Source organism: Halichoerus grypus, chromosome 11 (genome assembly GCF_964656455.1).
Source record: "Halichoerus grypus chromosome 11, mHalGry1.hap1.1, whole genome shotgun sequence".
Lineage (NCBI taxonomy): Eukaryota > Metazoa > Chordata > Mammalia > Carnivora > Phocidae > Halichoerus > Halichoerus grypus.
The window spans coordinates 6813294-6834060 of NC_135722.1; the positions used below are offsets into that span (position 1 = coordinate 6813294).

At 63.1% G+C, this 20767-nt stretch overlaps 1 protein-coding gene across 7 annotated transcripts; it reads right to left on the minus strand.

The window, feature by feature from the left end:
* Positions 1-312: 312 nt before the first annotated feature.
* PCNX3 (pecanex 3) lies at positions 313-20628 on the minus strand. 7 transcript variants are annotated; one of them, XM_078057776.1, is made up of 35 exons: positions 19920-20626; positions 19366-19553; positions 19037-19136; positions 18876-18915; positions 18697-18792; positions 17342-18469; positions 16727-16850; positions 16465-16643; positions 15954-16044; positions 15437-15572; positions 14025-14167; positions 13104-13257; positions 12785-12817; positions 12338-12509; positions 12115-12225; positions 11677-11768; positions 11405-11514; positions 11126-11231; positions 10928-11020; positions 10604-10754; positions 9629-9773; positions 9093-9270; positions 7968-8076; positions 7678-7807; positions 7248-7306; positions 6932-7147; positions 6052-6305; positions 3433-3663; positions 3158-3261; positions 2702-2849; positions 2371-2601; positions 1943-2217; positions 1423-1556; positions 1044-1342; positions 313-967 (listed from the first exon to the last, which is right to left on the minus strand). In XM_078057776.1, exons 1-35 carry the CDS (start codon positions 20070-20072, stop codon positions 770-772), a joined length of 6111 nt encoding a protein of 2036 aa, XP_077913902.1. In that variant the 5' UTR covers positions 20073-20626; the 3' UTR covers positions 313-769. The 7 variants fall into 7 exon arrangements, with proteins under 7 accessions (XP_077913902.1, XP_035933522.1, XP_035933523.1 ...); XM_036077629.2 differs by having other exon boundaries at positions 14025-14185; positions 16727-16847; positions 19920-20625; XM_036077630.2 differs by having other exon boundaries at positions 14025-14185; positions 16465-16640; positions 19920-20625.
* Positions 20629-20767: the final 139 nt, after the last annotated feature.

Sequence of the window (20767 nt, forward strand, 5' to 3'; positions counted from 1 at the left end):
GAGGCTCAGAGAAAGGCTTTCGCCAAGGTCAAGGCTGATAATTTTAGGCACTAGCCTCATGAGCTGGAAGTCTTTGAAAATAAAGAGGTGAGAAACTGGACAAAATGAACTTCAGATCAAGGTTTAAAAAGGAATAGACTTGTGAGGAAGGGGACCTAGGCCTACCTGAATCCCACTTGGGTCTTACCGCTATCTCCATCATAACCCAGCCCCACATTCTTTATCCCCCTCTCTGTGCTCATCTACCCTGACCTGGCCACCCTCCTCTACCCTCCACCCAAACATTCCCAGTCAGAAAAAGAAAACACCAACCAAAATCAAAAATAGTGTTATTAATTCTGGTGTCTCCGAAGCACGAAAAAAAAAAAAAAAAAGAAAGAAAAAAAGAAACCACCCTTCCCACATTTCAGCCCCAGGTCCAGGCCAGGGGGCTGCCCCTGCAGGCAGTGCAGGCCCAGGGGCCAAGTCAAGTCAGTCCTGGCCTCGGGCTCGAAGCGGGACCAGCCCATGGGTTTGGCTTTTAGGGCCTGGCTGGGAAGCTGCCTGCCTCAGTTTGGGGAGCCCAGGCCCTGGACTAGGGATGAGAGATCAGGGATCAAGGTCAGAGATCTGGGCCACTTAGTTCTGATACTCTAGCTAAGGCAGCCAGAGGTGAGGATTCAGATGTGGAAGCCAAAGCCACTCAGTTCTGTGGTCCAGCAAAGGGGCCAGAGATCAGGGATCCAAGTTACTGAATCCTGGGGCTGGGATCCAGAGGGTACCAGGCCGCTCAGTACTGATGCTCCAGCAGGGGCTGGGCGGCCGGGCTCTCACGCTCCTCAGCAGGGGCAGGCCAGTCACCCAGGGTCCCAGTGGGTGTGCCACTCTCAGGAGCACTGCTGTCCAAGCAAGGAATGTCCTGGGCTGCTCTGAGGGGCGAGGAGGCGTTGGTGCTGATATCCGGGCTGAGGCTGAGGTCTAGGGGCGCCTAGGAGAGGGGAGAGAGGTTGGTGGAAAAGCAGACCTGAGTAGCTCAGGACGCAAGCCTTCCACAGGACCCTTACCTGAGATTTGGGAGTGCCTCCTTTGGGGCTCCCTGAGGCTGGCTCCGCCTCAGAGCCCCCTAGCCCCTTCCGACCCCCCAGGCTCCACTTCCCACTGGGACCCTCAGAACTGAGGAGACCAGGGCCAGGGGGCCTTGAGGGCCGGGGACCCTCAGTGGGGGCGGGGGAAGCAGGGGCTGCTCCAGGGAGCCGAGGGGGCGGCCACTGCAGCAGAGGAGGGGGGCGCCCATCACCAGAGCCGCTCAGGGAAGGCCGAGGGCCCCAGCCTGGGCCGGGAGGGAGGGGCTGGTCGCCACTGCCTGTGGGAGACAGATAAGAGGGTCAAGATCTCAGCTCGGCTGCTCTCGCCCACTGGCTCAGGCTGGCCTTGCCAGCTCACCTGCTGTGCTCTCAGGTGTGGGGTGTGCCGGGGGGGGGTTATTGCTGAGGGAGGTCAAGCCGCCGCCTCCGCCACAGTCCGAGTCGTCCACGTTCCCACCGCTGTTGCAGCCGGCACCGCAGCCCTTATGAAGCCTGGGATGGGGGCGGCGGGGGGGGGGGGACAGGTTGGCAGGGGGAGGGCCCGAGACTGCAGAGGCGCAAGTCCCCAGCTCTAGGACACGCCAGCTAACATCGCTGAGCCCCAGGATCCCATCTCTAAGAGATTTTGCCATCTACTTTGCAGGGTCTTCTAAGAGAGGCATTATCGACGGCTCTGAAGGCGAAAGGCCACCTTCAACTGTGGGAGCGCAGCGTGAAGGCGGGTCAGCTCTGGGATGGTGTCGGCTCTGAGGGCCCAGGCCTGGCTCCAGCACTTCCTCACTCTGAGCCCTAGGAGGAAGTTGCTTCACCTCGCTGAGCCTCTGCTTCCCACTCCAGGACCTCAGCCCCGCGGGCTCAGGGCGGCGTGCAGGGCTCACCTCTCCCAGCTGTGCAGAAGCCAGCGGGCAATGGCACTCAGGCTGACGGGGCCGCCCCACAGTGCCCGCAGCTGGGGGTGGCTGCCGGCCAGCGAGGTGGTAAGGGGCGACACGTAGATGGGGTAGCCCAGCGGCTGGTCACAGGAAGAATTGATCATGTTGCGGAGCGCCTGCTTGGCATTCTGGATACTGCCACGTTCGGGGTTGCGGTTGCGCAGAAACACCAGCTCCTGCTGCTGCCCGGCCCACAGGCCACGGACGCACTCGCGGTTCACCTGCGGGCGGCCACGCACAAGGGTCAGGGGGCCGGGCCGGGGGGCCGACGGGGGGGGGGGGGAGGCCGGGGGGCCGGCGGGGGGGGAGACCGGGGGGCCTGTGGGGGGGGGCCGGGGGGCCAGCGGGGGGTGGGGAGGGCCCTCCCTCCACACCTTGATGACTCGGAAGCTGAGGTGGCGCCGGTTGAGCATGATGATCTTGTACTCGTCCGAGGCGTCATCCAGGACGTGGCGCAGAGCCAGCAGTGAGGGTGTGTTGCTGAGGATGGCGCTGCGCCAGGCCGGGTCACCCTCATGTGAGATGACCAGGCGCTCCTCGTTGGCGGCGATGGCATCATACAGAGCGGCCGGCTCCTCGTACTCATCTGGGGATGTGAAGTGGTCCTGCGGGGCCAACGGGATGGAGGCTGGGTCAGCGGCCCCTGCCCTGTGGAGGGGCTTCATCCCCCAAATGCCCACCCTACCTGGGCACACCTCTCCCCACCTGGTGAAGCTTGAGGGCCATGCGAACCCCGGGCGCCACCACACGATGAAGCAGGTCCATGTCAGCAAAGACCCACTCGTCACGCGGGGAGGTGATGCGGAAGTCCCCCTTGAACAGGGCGTGCAGGCCGTAGAGGAAGGGCTCCAGGCTGGGGGAGAGAAGGAACAGGGGAGCGTGAAGGTTTCGGAGCTCTGGCGCTCCACACAGGGGTCTGAGCTGAGACCATTCTTTATGCTGGGCCTCCGCTTCCCCATCCTGACAAGGTTGGTCTCTGTCTAGGTCCCTCACGGGGTGGTGAGGAACGCACAAGGTCTAGAACTGGGAGGCGCCTTGCCCACAGGGAGGAGCCGCCCTTAAGGAAGGGCTGATGTGGTTCCTGGGGGCTGCTGGCCCAGAGCTCTTTGCGGAGAGGGTAAAGGAAAACACAGGAGGCCCGGCTGGACCTGTGGCGCTCACCTGGCAGACATGCTATGCGAGGCTGTCCCCAGGGCCCGTCGGCCCAGCACACACAGGCCAAAACACAGCGTGACCAGCGGCGAGTTCCAATCTTGGTCCACAGGCTGCAGCACAAGGACCCCGTCCCCAGAGCCCCACTCAGATCCAGGACAGGGAACTTGCGGTGGGGGCTAGGGCCCAGACCAAGGGAGGGTGAGAGCAAGAGGACCCGTACAGGGAAGGGAGAACTTGGGGATGGAGCAGGGGGGGCAGCCCCAGGGTAGTGGGGGCCGGACCTGGCTGCGCCGGGAGGCACAGTACTGGATCCACTCAAGGTGCACCGCACAAAAGGAAGGCAGTGAGAGGCCGGAGAGGCGAAGGTCATAGTCCTCATCCACACTCAGTGAGAAGGTGGGGTCCGAGTCAGCGTAGCCCGGCGCCCTCACGGGCCGCAGGGCTGCTGCGATGCTCTCATGATTGAGCCACGCCTCCAGCTTCGGTGAGCGGCTCACGTAGTAGATGATGCTCTGGGAGGAGAGGGCAGGCATCAGAGCTGGGGCCAGTGACTGGGGTCATGCCCTAGCCACGGAAGAGAAAGCACCAGGATGCGGCCTAGGACACCCACCTCGTGTCTCCTCTGAGTTCCCTGAAGCTACACGGGCTAGTCTGCTCCCCTCTCCGAGGCCAGGGAGGAGAAGAGAGAAAGCTGCCAGGAAGCAGCCCCCCCTTACCAAGCATCCCCTGGAAGGTTCTGCACTGTGGCAAGTGCTCGCCTGCTTGCTTCAGAAGATCCCCCACTTGTTAAGAGACTGAGGTTCAGAAAGACAGCAAACTTGCCTGAGGTTACACAGCAGGGCAGACTGAGCTAGGATTGGAGCCCCCAGGACCTTCCACACCATTCCGCTGTGGCATCCAGATCTCAGAGGCCTTGGAAGGTCAGGCTGAGGTAGTGGGGCTGCCTACAGGCCAGTGGGGCCTAAGTGCCTGTGGGTCCTGGGTCCCTTCAGGCAGCTGAGGGCTGACAGCCACAGGGCATTCCTCTCAGAGGAAAGGCAAGGGCGCAGTAACCTGTGTCCAAAGTCAGAGGCTCCTGTACCCTTTCAGGGGATGCTTGTTGCTGAACAGGGGTTTGAGCCAACGGAGAAGAGCTTCTGGAAGGCAGACGGGCAGGACGAATGGGCAGTGTGAGGCTGGCAGTTGGCAACCAGGAAGGTTACTGGGATTCCATGTGCCACCCTGGGATGGAGCCGATGGGGCTGGCCCCGTGCCCGGGACAGGGTGGGAAGTCCAGGGCTGGGGCAGGTACTGCAGCTGGCCACGAGCAGAGGGCCCCCAGGCAGCAGGAGTAGGAACGTCCAGCAGGGTAGCTCTGGTGGGATATGCAGGCCCGAGAGGCTGCCCTCAACAGCTGCCACCCCCCACCAGGCACTGCCCGGGCAGCCCCAACTCACATGGCAGAGCATTCCCCAGGTCCTCCGGACACCCCTACCCTGCTCTGACCGTGCCCGGCCTGTGAGGCAGCTGTGGCTGTGGCCGGTGAGCTCCCCCACGGGGCGGCAAACTGGGCAGGGGCGGGGCTCATCTCGGCCTGCCAGCCCGGGCCTGGCTGGGTGCCCGGTGCACGGCCACGAGAAGGCCGCGTTGGCCTTGAGCTGGGCTTGCGGGAAGCAGCAGGGTGACCTGCGTAAGGGCACTTCTCTGCCAGTGGGGGAAGAAGGTGGACAGAACTGTGACCCCGGATGACCTGAGACTAGGAATGTCCCTGTCTGGACCACAGCGTCTTTCTTGGTGAAGGTGAGGGGCGTGAGGCTTGCACACCCTTCGCTAGGGGTGGCTGCGTGGACGGGAAAAACGACAGAGAAATTACAGCTTCTCTGGTGTGTGCCACAGATGGGATGTCCACAGAGACAAGAGGACAGCTAGGAGGTGCAGAGGACTGCCTTAGAGAGAACCTCAGGTGAGCAGGCTTCCCTGGGCCCCAGCACGCCTCCCCCCACCCCGGCCCCACACAGGGAGCCCCAGGGCAGCTGCTGAGGGCAGAGGGAACGTGGGCAGGAGCGGCCCTCACCTCACTGCCATGGTGCCCTTCCTCTGGGGGCCATCATTCCTGTCCGCTCACAGAACTACAGTGACCCCTCCTCCTCAAGGGGATAAACTGAGGCACAGCAAAGGAGGTGACATCCCAAAGGAGGCTTCCCAGAACCCAGTCCAGGGCTCCCACTGGACCCCACACTGTGCCTCACAGCCCTCAACACCGCCCACAGGGGCTTGGAGCACCAGGCCCGGGCCTGGGTCTGAGCTCGGCTCCGCCACTTTCTCCTGATCTTGGGACCTCAGGCTAATCACTTCGTTTTGTCAGCCAACTTCCACAGCTCAGACATCGGGATCTCTCTCGAAGGGTGTGGTGGGCTTCACCCAGCTCAGGAGTGGTGCCTGGCACAGAGCCTGCCCCCTGGTAGTCACCACTGCTGGGCAGCCACGCCTATGGTTATCACTTACCACCGTTAGCATCATCGTCCCTCTGTGCTGATGGGAGGGGGGCGGGCTCCTGGGGGTCTAGAAGGCTGGCCTCAGCAGCTGCCCTTCCCAGGACCAGCAGCCCAGTGAGGGGATCCCTGCCCACGCTGCCCACCTGCCCCCCGTACTCACTGTCCAAAGTGCATCTTCTAGAGGAGGGTGACAGCGAGCCCCGCCCCCACGCCCCACTGTTGCAGCCACACACAAGCTGCCGGGGCCCCTGAGGCCTGCTGTCCCGTGGTGGGTGGCATCTTGGAGAATGCTTAAACTCTCAAAGGCCTCTCTTTCCCTTGGGCAAACCGGTTCCCAACCAACCAGAAGATGATACTCAGGATGCTCCCGGTCAGTGAGCGATCGTTAGCAGGGACCCCTGCTGCCCAGCCACCCGCCGGCCGTACCTTGACGTAGTAAGTGATGAGGATCTTGCGGAGATCAAAGACCTGCAGCATGGAGGCCGCGTTATTGTCGCTGATGCTGTAGCCCTCCAGCACGTACTTGCTGGCCGTCACCTCCCAGGCCAGCCAGCGCTGCCCGAAGGCGGCATTGAAGGACAGGACCCGCGGCAGGTGGCCGGGCTCACAGCAGCAGCAGCCCTCATCCTCCTCCACGCCCTCCGTGATGGCCTCGACCTCGCGCTGCTGGCAGTATGTACCTGCAGGTGCGCGGCGCCCGGTCAGGGGGCCACCGGGACCTCCCTGCCCGCCTTCCCCCTAGCAAGTGCCCAGGTCTTCACTGTTCCCTGCCTGGGGATGCCGGGAGCAACCGTTACTAGATGCACGACCCTTCCTCCTCCAGACTCCCAGAGGCCACGGCAAAGACTGAAACTCATAGAAGTGACCTGCTCAGGTTCACAGTACTCGTGAGCTGTGCCTCGAGCCCCTGTGTACCCTCAGAGGCCTCTTCCGAGGCTGACATCCAGCATGTGCGTCTTCCTGAGGGCAAAGAGCTACTAGCTCACCCACCAGGGGCTTTATGTGGCACCCAACCTGAGCCAAGCCCAAGACCAGAGAGCAGGTCAGGGGCAGCTGGTGGGAGAACCCAGAGCTCCAGGCCCACGCTTCCGCCAGAGCAGCCTGTTCGGTCCCTGTGGACCCAGAGTCAGGACAGGGACACGGCTTGGCTGAATGAGACCCTGACACCTCACCACTCATACTGGGAAACCCAGGCCTAGGGAGGAAGAGTGCCTTGCTCAAGGTCACCGTGCAAACCAGGGCAGGGCTGGATTAGAACCCAGCCCTCACACGCTATGAAACGTCAGGCCCAGGCCCCAAGGCTCACCCCGGAACTCAAGGCCACGCAGCTGGAAGGTGACAAGGCCATTGCCGACCTCGATGAGGTGCACCAGGGCGTTGAGGTAGTCGGAGGCCAGGACGAAGCAGTCGCCAGGGCCATAGTTGCCCCAGCGGCCCAGCACCAGGTCCCCACACAGCGTGTGCTGCAGCGAGCGTGTCAAGTGCTCGTAGAAGATGGAGTTGAGGTTGTTGTCGTCAGCGCCTGAGACCCAGGACAGACAGACAAATGGACAAAATGACGAGCGAGGCCCCCTCCCCACGGAGGCGCTGCCCTAAAGGCCCCCGGGTGGCCGAGTACACACCGGGGTTCCGATCCAGCTGTGTGACCAGGCGGGTGTTGGAATGATCCACACGTTTAGTGCTGTTCAGACAGAATGACAAACATAGTCGGCCGACAGGTTCCGAAGAGGATCCCCGCCAGCCCACCACGGCGGCCTTGGAGCCCACACCCCTGTGCTCTGGGCAGATGCCATGAGAGTCCCATTTCACAGGAGGCCGAGGCTCCGGGACGTGAGGGGACTCCCCCAGGACCACACAGCCAGGAAGCACAGGGGGTGAGCCCGAGGCTTGGACGGACTCAGGTTTTGCGCTCATCAGATCAGCCACCTGAAGCCTGCCATGCCCAAGCACTTGCACCCCTGCCGCGGCCTCTCTCTGCGCCCCGCCGGGGCTCCAAGCTCCCCTTCCTTCTGAGGCCCCGCTGGGTGACCCGCCTGCTCCCTCGAGACTCACTTGTAGTCGCGCTCCCAGAACTTGAGGGGCCGCGCGTAGGACATGATGAAGACGGCGCTGCCCAGCAGGGGGTTGAGTGGCGTGGAGAAAAGTGCCGAGAGCAGAGCTTGAACGAACAGCATGGCCGAGTCTGGGCACGAGTCAAGGAGGTGGCGGGCACACAGGACCCTCCCTAGCCTCCCTCACCACCCGTTAACTCTCATCAACCTGCCCCGCGCGCCCCCGTCCAGGCCGCCGTCCTCCCCGCACGCCACCCCCCCACCCCAGGCCGCGGGCAGCAGGCTGGGTACGAGGCACGGCGAAGGGCTGGGCGAAAGCGTGGAAAGCGGAGCCCCAGGTGATCTGCCAGGGTGCGATGTAGGTCAGCACAAAACGCAGCTTGTACAGCAGGTCCCACAACTGGCAGGGTCGGAGAGGGCAAAGGAAAAGATACGCAGGTCACTCACAGAGCGGGGGTCAGCCAAGGACCCACGCAGAGCCTCAGGGCTACCCCAGCGGCTGCCCGTGTGGGAGGCAAGCTCAACATCACTCCCAGCCCTTTCTCTCTGGACCTGGCTCAAAGCACCTGTTATTGTTAGCAGACCCTCTAAGGGAGCGTTAGCCGACTATTGGCAGGACCACCCTGGGAGCTTCCCATTCTGGCCCCATTTTGCAGATGGGAAAGTTCAGAAAAAGCAGGGTAGGATGACGACTTGCTCAAGCCATCAGTCAGTGATGAGGCTGGGCCTCGACCATGATATTGAAAGTCGAGACGGGCCCCGCCCTCAGAGGGGTCACAGTTTGGATCTCTACCATCCTGGACCAGACCAGAAGCCAGACTAGAACGCCCATGTAAAAGAGAAAATGGCTCAGGGCCATGCTGGGGTCTCATGGCAGGCACCACCCCAGGCCTCCGGTACAGTGTCAGGGAATGGCTCTCTGTTCAGTGATTCCCCCACTGAACCCCACACCAGGGGGTCCCACGGTGTGGCAGAGCAGTCTAGATCTATCCAGGCCCCAGGGGCTTTTGAAACTCAGCTCTTAACTGTTCCCCAGGGCTGTGGCCGGCCAAGGGGCAGAGCTCAGAGGCTGGTTTCCAGAGGACAAGGCCAAGTCTTGACTACCTAGTAACTGCTCACGAGGAAGGTGGTGAAGGGCCATGACTCCGAGAACAGGCAGCGAAGCCAGACAGACTTGGATTCAAGTCCTGGCTGGTCACCAATTCTCTGGGGGACCCGAGGCATGTCACTTTGGTGCTTTAAACCACAGCTTCCTCCGTGCCCCTGGGGCACGTGCTGCAAAGGCCCATGGCGGGGTCGACGTGGGGCAGCAACTACAGGGCTGCAGGCCCCTGGGGAAGTTCTCCCCGCTGCCAACGCAGACAGGTTCTGCTCCCGCCGCACAGCCTAGAGCCGGCAACGTGGCCGCCAACTCACCTTGCTGCAGAACAGGGACATGAGGAAGTAGTCGAGCAAAAAGCCCTGGGAGAGGCGTGGGTAGTCGAAGTGGAAGAGCAGGACAGTGAAGGCCAAGGTCAGGTACTGCTGGGGTGGGCAGCAGAAGGCGGAGCGCAACAGCTTCAGCCCAGCCACCGTCATCAGCAGCGCCCGGCAGCTGTGGATGAGGAACAGGCATTAGGTGGCAGGTGGGACTCGCGGGGGGCGGAGGGGGTCGGGGCCCAGCCCTCCCCGGCCCTGGCCTGGGCTCCGCCGAGCTGGGCCCTGCTCTTGTGGGCGAGGGACGCTCAGTCTCTGCTCTCTAAAGGGGTCCCCCTTTAAAGACACATCTAGGAGACACATCTGTTTTCAAAGAGGCAACTGTCTCAACAGAGAGCGTCAGGAGCTCGAGAACTGCTTTTGCTTGCTTGCTGGGGCAACTGAGGCAGGCGTCATTCCGTCTGTGGGCTTCGGTGTCCCACGTGTCCCATGGGAATGCAGACGGGGATGGTGGGGGACGGGGGGGCAGTCCTCACTAGAGGCAGAACTTGTCCGGGTGGCTGACGACGGCATGGGCGTCCACCGTGAGGGCATTGAGCACCACGGCAGGGTAGATGAGGTACTTCTCGATGCACTGAAGGCTGGCATACAGCTTCTCAAACCACATCACCTGCGCAGCGCCTGCAACGGGAGGCAGGACTGCTGACCCTCCGCGCTCCCCTCCCACTGCTGGGCCAGGTCAGGTGCACGCCTGGAGGGGGCCTGGAGGGAAGGCAAACCGCGGCTCTGCGGGTCCCCAGAGACTTTGTGGCAGCTCAAATGAGAGCGAGGAGGCCCGGGCAGGACATTCAGGGTCTCAGGGCACACGCCTTGCCCATTCTGCTGTGTGGAAAAACAAACCTAATGAGGACATCCCTGATGTCCGCTGGAGCCAAGGCAGGCTGGGTGAGGCCCACACACACGGTGACCTCGAGCTACAGCCCCTTCATCACGGGTCACTGGCCCCCCGGCTTGAGCTGACTGTAGCCACGTGGGAACGCCAGCCCAGTGGGCAAAATCTTTCATCGCTTACGCAGAACAGGGCATGTGGAACTTCGTGTAACAGATCCAGGTGACGAACCCGAGGCTTAGAGGCGCTTTATCACACAGCCCAAATGAAAATCGGCCTGGCAGACCTAGTCTATGGGCAACCAGTCAATCCTTCCGGACGACAGAACCCTTTAGGGCCTTGGAATTCTACATCCTCCATCTCCCCAGAGAAAGCAAGAGGAGCAGAGAAAGAGCAGGGCGGGCAGCGTGAGAGGCAAGCAGGGGCCTGGCTGGGGCGCAGCAGGCAGGACGGGAGGGCAGGTGGGGCTGCTGCAGGGCCCTGCGCAAGCGTGGGGACCGGGGGCATGGGCAGAGGCTGCCCCCTGCTGGCACTCTGAGCTCTCACCAGGCTGCAGGTACCCCGCCCCCCAACCGGGGCAGGAGGGGCGGAGGGACCCCAGCGCCCCGGGGCAGGCACTCACCGCGCACTTCATACTGGCTGTACTCAGACGGCTTCAGCACAGGCTGCGACAGGCAGAACCAGGGCAGCTGTTTGCGGAGCTGCGGCAGCAGGTAGTGCGTGAAGAAGCCCACGGCCCCGGCCAGCGCGTACAGCACGAAGCCCAGCACCGACTGCAAGAGGGGGAGGCCGGAGGCTCAGCCCAGGCGAGCGGGCCACGGAGCCCACGGGGCTGGGGCACGGGCCTGGGCGGAGAAGGACCTGAGGCCATGGCGGCCCGGGGCCCTCAAGCTAAGCAGGCTCCTGCAAAGAGCGAGGGGGCAGGGGTGGCCCAGGCCACACGCACCTTCAGGGCGATGAAGACGGTGCTGGCGCTGACGGCGAAGGTGAGCACGGCAATCACCACACACATCACCAGGTCAGAGTGCAGGACCTCACGCTGCAAGGCCGGGACACACGAGCGTGGGTGCCCGCCAGCCCGGGGCCGACCGCACCCTGGCAGCCCTCCGCCCCGAGACTAGAACCCCATGCTCCAGCCTCTCACCACCGACTGGCGCATCTTGTCTGGCAGTGGGTCTGGGGGCTCAGCCCGAGCTGTCTCCAAGCTCCGCTCCTCCAGCTCGGGGAAGAGCTTGCTCCTGATCAGGGACCTGGGGTGGGTGAGAAAAGGCAGGGGCCCGGGTCTGCGGAGGCCGCCCCTCCTCCCGCGGGCTCCAGGGTCAGCTGGTGACAGGCACGTGCACAGATCCCCACCGCCAACTCTTGCCATGCACACTCACACAAACACACACATGCGCACGGACAGGCACATGCGGGCACCCACCAGAGCACAGTGGGGTCACTGCTCTGACGGCTCAGGTGGTAGGACAGTGCCACCAGGAGGCCACAGAAGACCGAGAAGAGGACAGGGACGTGCTGCTCCGGCCAAGGAGTCTGGGGAGAGAACCCATGCTGGTCAAGGGAGGCAAGGGTAAGCGTGGGGGGCGCTGGGGGGGTCCCCCCATGGGAGAAGCCACTGCTGATCCCAATTCACAGTCCTGTCCCAATGACCCCCCCGGGCCTCAGCATGCCCCCCACCCCACAGGTCATCCCTACCTTGATGGCCCCAAGGCAGAAACCATAGAGCAGGGCAGCAGCGAGCAGGCTGCGGGATAGGCTGAAGACCGCCGTGAGCGGGCTGGTGGCAGCTGTGAGGGGGGAGAAAGAGCAGGTAAAGACCAACTCCTACCTGCTGGCATCCCACCTCACCCCCACCCCGCTGCCCCTCAATTCCCACAGGCTAACCTCCCTGGGACCCATCCCCAGCCCACTGCGGTCTGCTCCCTGAGCCCTGAGAGGTCCTCAGAGCTTCTGGCATTCTTGGGTTTAAACCACTTGCTTGGGGGGAGGAGGGGGGAAGAGACGGGCTCTTGAGATCCACAGTATAAACAGAGGAGAAAGATCAGCAAAAGGCTGGAGCCACATAACTAAGCCACAGCTCCTTCTGGGCCCCACGCTGCCTCCCGACCCCCAAGCCACCCATGGGCCCCATACCTGTACCCCCGAAGCCGTGCATATCTATCTGCTCCAGCAGGTACATGAGGCAAGTGTTGACCTGGGGCAGGAGCCCCAGGAGGAAGACGAACGGGAAGCACAAGGTAAACACTGTCAGGGAGGGAAAGCAAAGGTCCGGTCGGTCAGCCTGCAGGCCACCCCTTGGCCCGTCACCCTTGGGCCCTCACTCCCCCGGGGCCACCTCAACGCTGCCCGATCTCACCGGTGGCCACGTCACGGGCACAGAAGAAGAAGGAGGCGGAGAAGAGCGTGAGGCCGTACAGGGAGACGGGGGGGAAGGGCTGAGCTGAGCCCAGGGCGTCCAGCAGCCAGATGAGCAGACAGCAGATACAGAAGTAGACAGGCCGGCTATATGCGATCACCCAGTTGTGGCCCTGGGGAGCAGGACGGTGAGGGGCCAGGTCTGCCCAGCTGACCACCCCGCACACACATGCACGCACACACGCACAGGCTCATGCATGTTCCTGTGCCCTGCCCATGGCCCCGGATCCAAGATAGAAAGCCTGGCAGGGTGAGGGCAGCAGGACTGAGGATCTGAGGCCACAGGGGTGGTAAGGGAGCCCTGCCTCTCCCAGACCCCTCCACACCTGTCTCAGCCCCTACCCATGGCCCACGCCCGAGCCTTGTGGGGAAAGGCACTGGTACTCACGTGCATGGGAGATGCCGCATCAGGCTGGACGCTCTGGAAGAGACAGGAGCTACGTTGGCAATGAGAGCCAGAGCCCAAGGGAGGGTCAGAGACCCCAGGACCTGCTCAGTTCCACCACCGGACTGTCAGGGGTGGCCAGGTCAGGACCCTACACCGTTCTGAGCCTCGGTTCTCTCATGGGTAAGATGGGAGGCTGACTACAGGGGATCTTAAGCACCTTCTCTGCTTTCGAGCTCACACCCCTCAAAACAGGTTGCGGGCATGGAGATATCTGGAAAGAGGTGGGTGGGGGAAGGAAACGCAAGGAGCAAGGCCTGACCTTCAGCAGGGAATACTGGCAGGAGGCGATGACCAAGCAGAACTGGAAGACCCAGATATCCGTGAAGAAGCCCTTGAGCAGCAACAGGTAGCCCAGGAAGGCGACGAGGCTGCTCAGGCCGACGCCGAGTATGTTCTCCACCAGCCCCCGAGTCCTGGAGAGACAGCAGGGTCAGGGCACACCCATCTCCTTCCCGGCTAGTGGGGCGAAGGCAGGTGGAGTGGGGAGGAGGGCAAGACCCAGCCACAAAGGCCCACTTCTGAGCCTGTGCCCAGACCACCCCTCCTCCTCTAGATACACGAACCTATCCCTTTCAAGGACGGGGCCGGGTGGCCCCTGCTCCCGGAAGCTGCCCCATTGCTGCCCTGCATCCCGATCTTTGCCCCTTCCAGACCCTGAGGCTCCAAGGGCCACCACTGAGGGGCTTGCCTGTCTGCGGCTCGCGCATGCCCAAACAGGCGGTGCCCGGCACACGCCCACTGCAGTGCCAGGAGGAAATCCAGAGTGTGGGAAGCCGGGCCACAGGTTCTAGGCCCAAGCCATCCACGCAGACAACAAAAGTCATCTGACTTCCCTCTCTGGCTTCCTGGGCCTCAATTACCCCTAAGAAATAGGAAGACTCAGATAAGGGGTTTATGAGCTTTTTTAGACGACAGAACTCAATTTCATCAACTCTTAACACTGAAGCAAACAAAAGCAACAGACTGGATGGGAACAGCTGGGAGCAGAGCTTTTGGACAGGGAGTAAGTAGAGCACCATCCACTCAGCCACCTCTTTATACCCGAGAAGGACCTAGTCAAACCCCACCACAGACCTCAGCCCCTGAGGCACCTTCAGCGGCCCCCGCCACTAGGTTCTCTGATGCCGTGATGGGCTCCACACGTTTAGAGGGTCCGGAAGGCCCGGGGCCAGGCACTCACCGGTCCAGCAGGGCCAGGAGGGCCAGCCGCTCGTAGCGCACGGACGTCCAGCGGCCAGGAAGGAGCCAGTACTTGTAGCTGTGCTGGGCCCGCGGCGGCGCCTCCTCCATCAGCGTCTGCTCCTGGGATTCGTGCAGGGAGTCCTGGTCCAGCAGGTCAAACTGCGGTCCCCACAGCCGCAGCCATCAGCCCCTCGCCCCCCAACACGGTCCATTGCCACCACTCCCCTTCCCGGTGCACACTGGCTTGTCAGCCATCTCCTCCAGCACAGAAAGAAAGTCCCCGCCACCTAGTGGCCCTGTGGCCTGTCCTGCTGCTCCATCACAAAGGCGCGCTCCTCTCTCCAGGTCCCCGGGACATGGCTCAATGGCTCCTGGGGACTGCTGGGGCTGCCGAGGGCCAGAGTCGCCCGCGCCCATGTCTGTCCTCCCCACTCAGGCAGCCTCTCCTGCCTCTTCCTGGGCTCAGTGAAGTCCACCCTGTCCTTTGGGACCCAGTACAAATGGTACCGTCCTCCTGGACAGAGCCCTCATGGGTCACTCTGACCACCCCACGCTGAACACATAGAGCACCAGCCCTGACGACAGGCCTGGGTGCCAATGGCCGTGTTGTGAGGCCCTAGGCAAGCTACTCAATCTCTTGGAATTTCTTGTGCCCTTCATTCAGCAAATACTTAGGGGGCAAGCTATGGGCCTGGCCCTGTGCCAGGCCTTGGGGATACCATGCAGAGCCAAAGATGCACGGCCCCTGCCTCTGGATGTGGCCATCAGCTGTATCAGGACCATGGTGCCCCTCCTGTGTGACAACTAAGGAGAATAAGTGCATCAGAAAGGGACACGTGGGGCTTCTGAGCACGGCATGTGTTCTGTGACCCTGAGCGTTAAGTGTGTGGGTGCCCTTTTTACCATAATTCTTTAAATTCTGAGTCTGCGTCTTGCACGTCCTTAACGCTTCTGTTGTTCCTAGACTGACCGCGTAAATTATTATCCAAAGCGGGACGCTTTCAGAGTGAAACGGGAGGTTATGGTAACGAGCAGGGACAGAGTGCCCAGAGCCATGCCACGCGCCCAGGCCCAGCACATGGAGCGCCAGGCCACGGCCGTGTAAGCTGACCTCTTCTGCGGGTTTCACCGCAGAGACCCGCCCTCCCCGCTCCCTGTGGGCCTCTCCAGAATAAAGAAGATACTCCATACACACTTGTCGAATAAACGAATGAACGACTCCTTGAGCCACAGAGAACCAGAGCCTGCACACCCAGGGGCAGCCATCAAAGGTCAGGACACAAACGCGGGCCCCCAGAGCCCTCACTTGAGCGGCCTGTCCCTCTCGGCACCTGGGCTCCGCGACCTGCCCTGCGCCCCCTGCCGCTGCGGCCCCTCCTACAGGTGCTACCCTGACCACTGGCTCCTCACCTCCGGGATCTCCAGGGGCACACGGCGCACCTGCATGCCCTGCAGAACCACGGGCCTCGGCTGCAGCAGGTTCAGGCCGCCCGCTGCCTCAGGGACATCGGCCGAGTGGAAGCTGGAGGAATGCGAGTGGCGGTCCCTGTAGGAACAGCAGCCATGAAGATCGGAGCCACTGGAGAGCCCCAGGACAGTGGTGGGACTAAGGCCAAAGTCAGGCCATGACCAGGGTCCTCAGGGGGCTGCTCAGATACCCAAGAGGATCACAGAGGACCCAGAGGAAGCCAGTGGCAGAAGTGCCTGCCTCCCAGGCCCTGGGCTTCCTGGAAGCCTCCTGCCCAGAAATGTCACGTTCCTACAGTGTCAAAGGATCCCCGTACGCCTGCCCTTTGCTGCTTCCCACTCTCTTCTTCTGAAGGTTCTGAGCTGTCCCTGCCCCAGCACAGCAAAAAAAATGAGAAAATCCCCAGAAACGGCAACCTGCCAGGCTGCTGGCCAGGAGAGCCCCAGCTTGGAGACTCACCAAGCTCCATTGGCTGCCTGCTCCCCCTGCTGCCCCACAGGGTTCTCGTAGCCGCCTCCAGCTAGGCCGAAGGTGTAGGAACGCCGCACACCTGGGCCAGGGGTATGGGACACAAGGCAGCACGTCAGGGACAGGGGCACCGAGGCCTCACCCACATGGACCACCCAGTGAGGAGTTCCCCTGGATGGCAGCCCAGCCCCTAGGAACCCCGAGCTGGGGAGGAGAGGGCCTGCAGGTCAGCCCGCCCTGGGTTCGGGTCCCTGTTCTGCCACTTGCTCAGCTGTGACTTCAGGCCGTGCCTCAGCTTCCTCACAGGCAGAGCAGAGATAATGAGGCCACCCACGTCCCAGAGAGACTGCAGGTTTGATGGCGGGCAGCACAGGGAAAGCAGTCACCACGGGCTGAGCGGGTGGTCCGTGGCCAACAGCGTGAGCACTGCCACTGGGACGACGAAGACCCTCGGCAGGAGGGAGAGGGGGTGCCGGGCCCCCGGACTCGGGGAGGGGCTCACCGCTCTCGTCGTAGAAGTAGTGCACGGCACCCTCGGACGTGTCATCAAAGGTGCAGGCCTCGTGCACGGTGGCGCCGGCCCGCGTGAGCAGCAGGGAGGAAGCGAAGTGCAGGGCGGAGGGCAGCGTCAGCGCCCGGGAGTGAGAGGCGGCCCGGCTGCGCTGAGCCTCCTGCAGGCTGCTGAGGAAGGGCCAGCCCGCGGGTCAGCGCCACTCAGAGCCACCGGCCCCCGCCACCCCTCCGACCGACCGGCAGGCGCTCACCTGGGCGGCGAGCCCATGACAGAGGCTGGAGGGGTGGGGTTGCTGCCCGCATTGTGGCGCCTGCGGATGGCCTGAGTCCGCCGCACACTGCTCGTGCGGTCCCGCTTGCCAGTCTCGTCAGCTGCTGCCCAGGGAGAGGCCCCGTGCATAAGCCACAGAGGCTCGGACACAGCCTCGGACACGGGGGTGGGGGGGGTGGGGGGGGCGCTGGCAGCTGCTCCTGATTAGGTCAGGCCTAATCCAACCGTGTCCTGCCTCCGGGGCCTAGCCAGGTCACCTAACCGCTTGTGCCTCAGTTTCCACATTTGGAAATAAGGACACGCTCTTGCCCTGCCCCGCTGGTGGCCCAGGAGAATGAATGTGGACGCTCAGAGTCCCCGATGCACGGGGCTCTGTGCTAACTGCAGGACCTGGAGCCAGGTGTCTGAGATCTCCCAGCCCTGCTCATCTGAGGGGTTCAGCAGACATCACTCAACCACTCAGTCCACATCCACCTGCTGCCTGAGACAGAGGCCGAGCCAACTCTGACCAGCTCCACTCCAGCCTGGCCTTTGTCCAAACCCAAGCCCATACCTAGTTCACCCCCCCCACGCCCCCAGCAGAGCGGGCACTCACCTCCCCCCACAGCACCTTCCTCTTGCAGCTCCCCCCGCCAGCCGGGCTGGTTGGCAGCAGGTCCCCTGTGGGCCTCAGCGGGCAGCAGAGCAGGCTCACCAGAAGCCAGCTCCACCCCCGCCTGGGCCTCCAGCTCAGCCTTGGAGCCAGCCAGGGGGGCCCTGAGGACATCACCCCCGGCCCCATCCATGCTCAGCACGCGGGCATGCGTTTTGGCGCTGGCGGTACTAGGCGTCCGCTGGGTCCCGTAGGGCCGCTTGGGGGGCACAGCAGCCCCCTCCTCAGCCCCATGGGGGGCCCGTCGCTTCCGGGGTCCCCCTGCTGCACCACGGGGGCTCTCGGGGGAATAGCAGGAAGTGGAAGAAGAGCTGTCAGTACTGTAGCGGCGCTGAGAGCGGAGGCTGGAGGCTGGGCTCAGTTCGCTGCCCTCGCTGGTGTCTTCGTCCTCAAAGAAGCCCCCACCTTCAAGCAGGGGCCGCCGAGGGGCACGGCCAGGTGGGGAGTGTCTTCGCATGGGGGGCCGCCGTTTGGTGGGCCGTAGCAAGGCCAAGTCCTTGGGCCGCACAACCAGGAGTGGCTCAGCTGGGCCCGGTGGCGTCCCCGCTCCTATGACTGTGTCAAAGGAACGCAGCGTGTCATCAGAGGGGACTCCGGCATCTGGTGATGCGGGCAGCTCAGCCTCAGACGGAGGGTCTGTGTCGCTGCCCTCGGGGGCTTGCCCACCGGGGGGGCTGTCCAGATGGGTTGAGTTGGTCTTCTCGCTCTTGAAGCTGCTCAACGTCTCCCTGTCAGTGCCACTGAAGCAGGAATCCGAGGAGCCCGCTTTCTGGGGCGTGGGCTCACCGGAGCCCCGCCGGTTCAGGGGCTGGTAGCCGCCTGCTACCCGGCGTTGTTCCCGTCGACTGCTGGTCCTCACAAGGGCCCGCTCAGGCCGGGTCAGGGTCAGGAAGCTCTTGCTCAGCTCCTGGCTGAGGCTCCCCTTCAGAAGGGGGCTCATGGGAGTGTCGGCCACACTGCTCCCACTCCAGGGGGCTCCATCCCCAGCCAAGGGAGAACGTTCTGAAGAGTCTGTGCTGGGGAGAGAGGGGTCTGGGGCAGCCCCCGGGGGTGTCTGGGGAAGGTCTCCAACTATCAGAAAAAAGGAAGACAAGATGAGGAAAGGGCATGCTGCAAAAGGAACCAGTCACTAAGGGGGTCCTGTGGCCACCGCTTCCCCAGGGCCCAGCTGGGGCAGGACAACGAGAAGGCCCCATCCTGAAGGACAAAGAGAGCTCTGGGGAAGCAAAAGTTGGGGTGACTCGAAGACAAAATAGCCAATCCTCCCCACAAGCCCCTGCCAAATCATGCCCACTCACTCAGTTTCTCCTGTGAGCTTAGCTTCAGCATCTCTCGATCCGCTGAGGTCACGATCACATTGTTGCTGCCCTGCTCCCGCACCAGCTCCTTGATGTCTGCAACCACGGCCCCACAGGTGTCAGCAGGGTTTCAAGACATCGGGGTGCCCTCTCATTCCGCACAGCCAGCAGCCACCTACCTCTGAGGGGCCCAGAGTCCTCCATCCGGGGCAGCAGCTCCTGAGCAGACAAAGAGAGAAATGAAGGAACAAGCAGAGTAAGAAGTAGGCTCGGGACATACCCCAGTGGGGACAGGCTCCCAGGAGAGGAGTGGGACAGGCCGAGGGTAGGGACCACTCACCGAGACCTGGTTGAAGCCAAACACAGAATGCTGGGAGCTACAGCGTACCGGAGGCGTGGAACTCACTTTCCGAAACACTGTCATCTCCACACCAGGGTCCCTAGCAGTGAAGAAAAGCATCAACTTTCAGCTAACCTCCCCCTCCCTTGAGATTATACTTCCTCCGCTATCCCCAGCACTCCTCTCTTCCCAAGGGTCCTCTCACAAGTCTGGGGCTGACCACAGAACAGGTGCTCACCTGCTCCTGAAGCCAATGTCCCTAAGGCTCCGAGGCTTAAGCCCAGGCACTAAGACCCCTTAATTCCCAACACAGCCCCTCCCCCACTCACCTGGGCAGACTGCTGTCCCCCTGCGCAGGCTCCTCCTCTGGCTCCCCCATGGTCGAGTTGCGCTTCTCCACAATCTCGCCTTGATCGAACATAGCATGTAGCCGATAGTTCACAGTCTTGATGGTAGTGAAGATGACAGCCACCACGAAGCAGTACACACCGGCCACCATCACGCTGGGGGGCAGGACCTGGAGGCAGCAGCAAGTCAGGTTCCTCCTCACGCAGCCCCGTCCCCTCTCCCCACGGGGTAGACCTACCACCACAGTCACAGCCAGCTTTCACAAATTCACAAGACCTCCTCACCCATCCCTTACAACTGGTACAAGGACCCTGTCAAGGGGTTCTATCCTCTCACTGGAGACAAATCAAATGAGAGGCTCAAGGTCACCCAACCCAATTAAGGAATAATTTGGCCACTCCTCCATATACCCCAAACTCTGCAGTGAGTCCTCTCTCCACCCCCACAGCGCCGAATCCCTGCCAGGTTGGCACCCCTCCGTGACATCTGCCCTCCCTTTCCCCGGCGGGAGTTACAGGTGGCGGCAGCATCTCACCATGTACAGCAAGAAAGGAAAGGTGAGCAGGAAGATCCAGACGTAAAGGTGGAAGCAGTTGGAGAAGGTGCTCTGGTGCGGGTCGAAGAACCAACCGCCAGTGAGCGAGGCCCACACCCCTTGGCGCAGGATCTGCAATACCTGCGACCCCATGGCCCCGCCGCTGCTGCGCGCGCCCCCCTCCCGGGACCCTCATGGGGGCGGCCGCTGGTCCATGCCCCGCCTGGTGCCCGAGGGCCCCGGGGCCCGGCCTCGCGCTCACGCCATGGCCTCCCCCAGCCGGGGAGAGGGGTCTGCCGGGCGAGGGGGCGGGCAGGGGGCGGGGCCGACCCGGGCAGTCAGCGGTGCGAGGCCTGGACGCGGGGGTGGAGCCTCATCAGGGGCGGGGTCCAGGCCCCCACCCCCGGCCCAGAACTGCTCCGAGGGGCCGAGCCGGTAGGCAAGCGCGGGGCACGGGCCGGACACCCGTCGGCGGCATCCAGAGATGGGCGTGGAGTGGGTGTTCCGAGGGTGCAGTCGACGGCTCCCTCGGCTCCGGCCCGGGGAGAGCCCCGGGACCCTGAGGTCCACTTCCGGGGTTACAGGTCACTCGCTTCGGTCTCCGTGCTCGCCCGGCTACTGCGGGACCCGGCCCAAGGGGGAGGCCGGAAGGAGCGGCGAGCCGCCAGCCAGCAGTGGCGCATGCGCCCGACAGGCCTAGTTGGGACCCGGAAAAGGAAAAGTTGAAGGCAGGAAACCCGACGCACGCGCAGGAAGGTGGTAGAGCGCTAAGACGCGGGGGAGCCCTTTGGGCGTGCGCAGAGTCCCGGTCTAAAAGAAGAGAGGTCCAAAAGCGGTAGCGCTGGGAC

What these genes read in the sequence shown, in the direction of transcription:
- PCNX3 (XM_036077628.2), bottom strand. Translation starts at nt 20,072, where the DNA reads ATGGGGTCGCAGGTATTGCAGATCCTGCGCCAAGGGGTGTGGGCCTCG. An exon ending in AAGCTCACAGGAGAAACTGA is followed by an intron (nt 18,470 to 18,696) that starts GTGAGTGGGCAT and finishes TTTTTCTGATAG; the next exon opens with TTGGAGACCTTCCCCAGACA. An exon ending in CCGTCTTCATCGCCCTGAAG is followed by an intron (nt 10,755 to 10,927) that starts GTGCGTGTGGCC and finishes CCCCTCTTGCAG; the next exon opens with TCGGTGCTGGGCTTCGTGCT.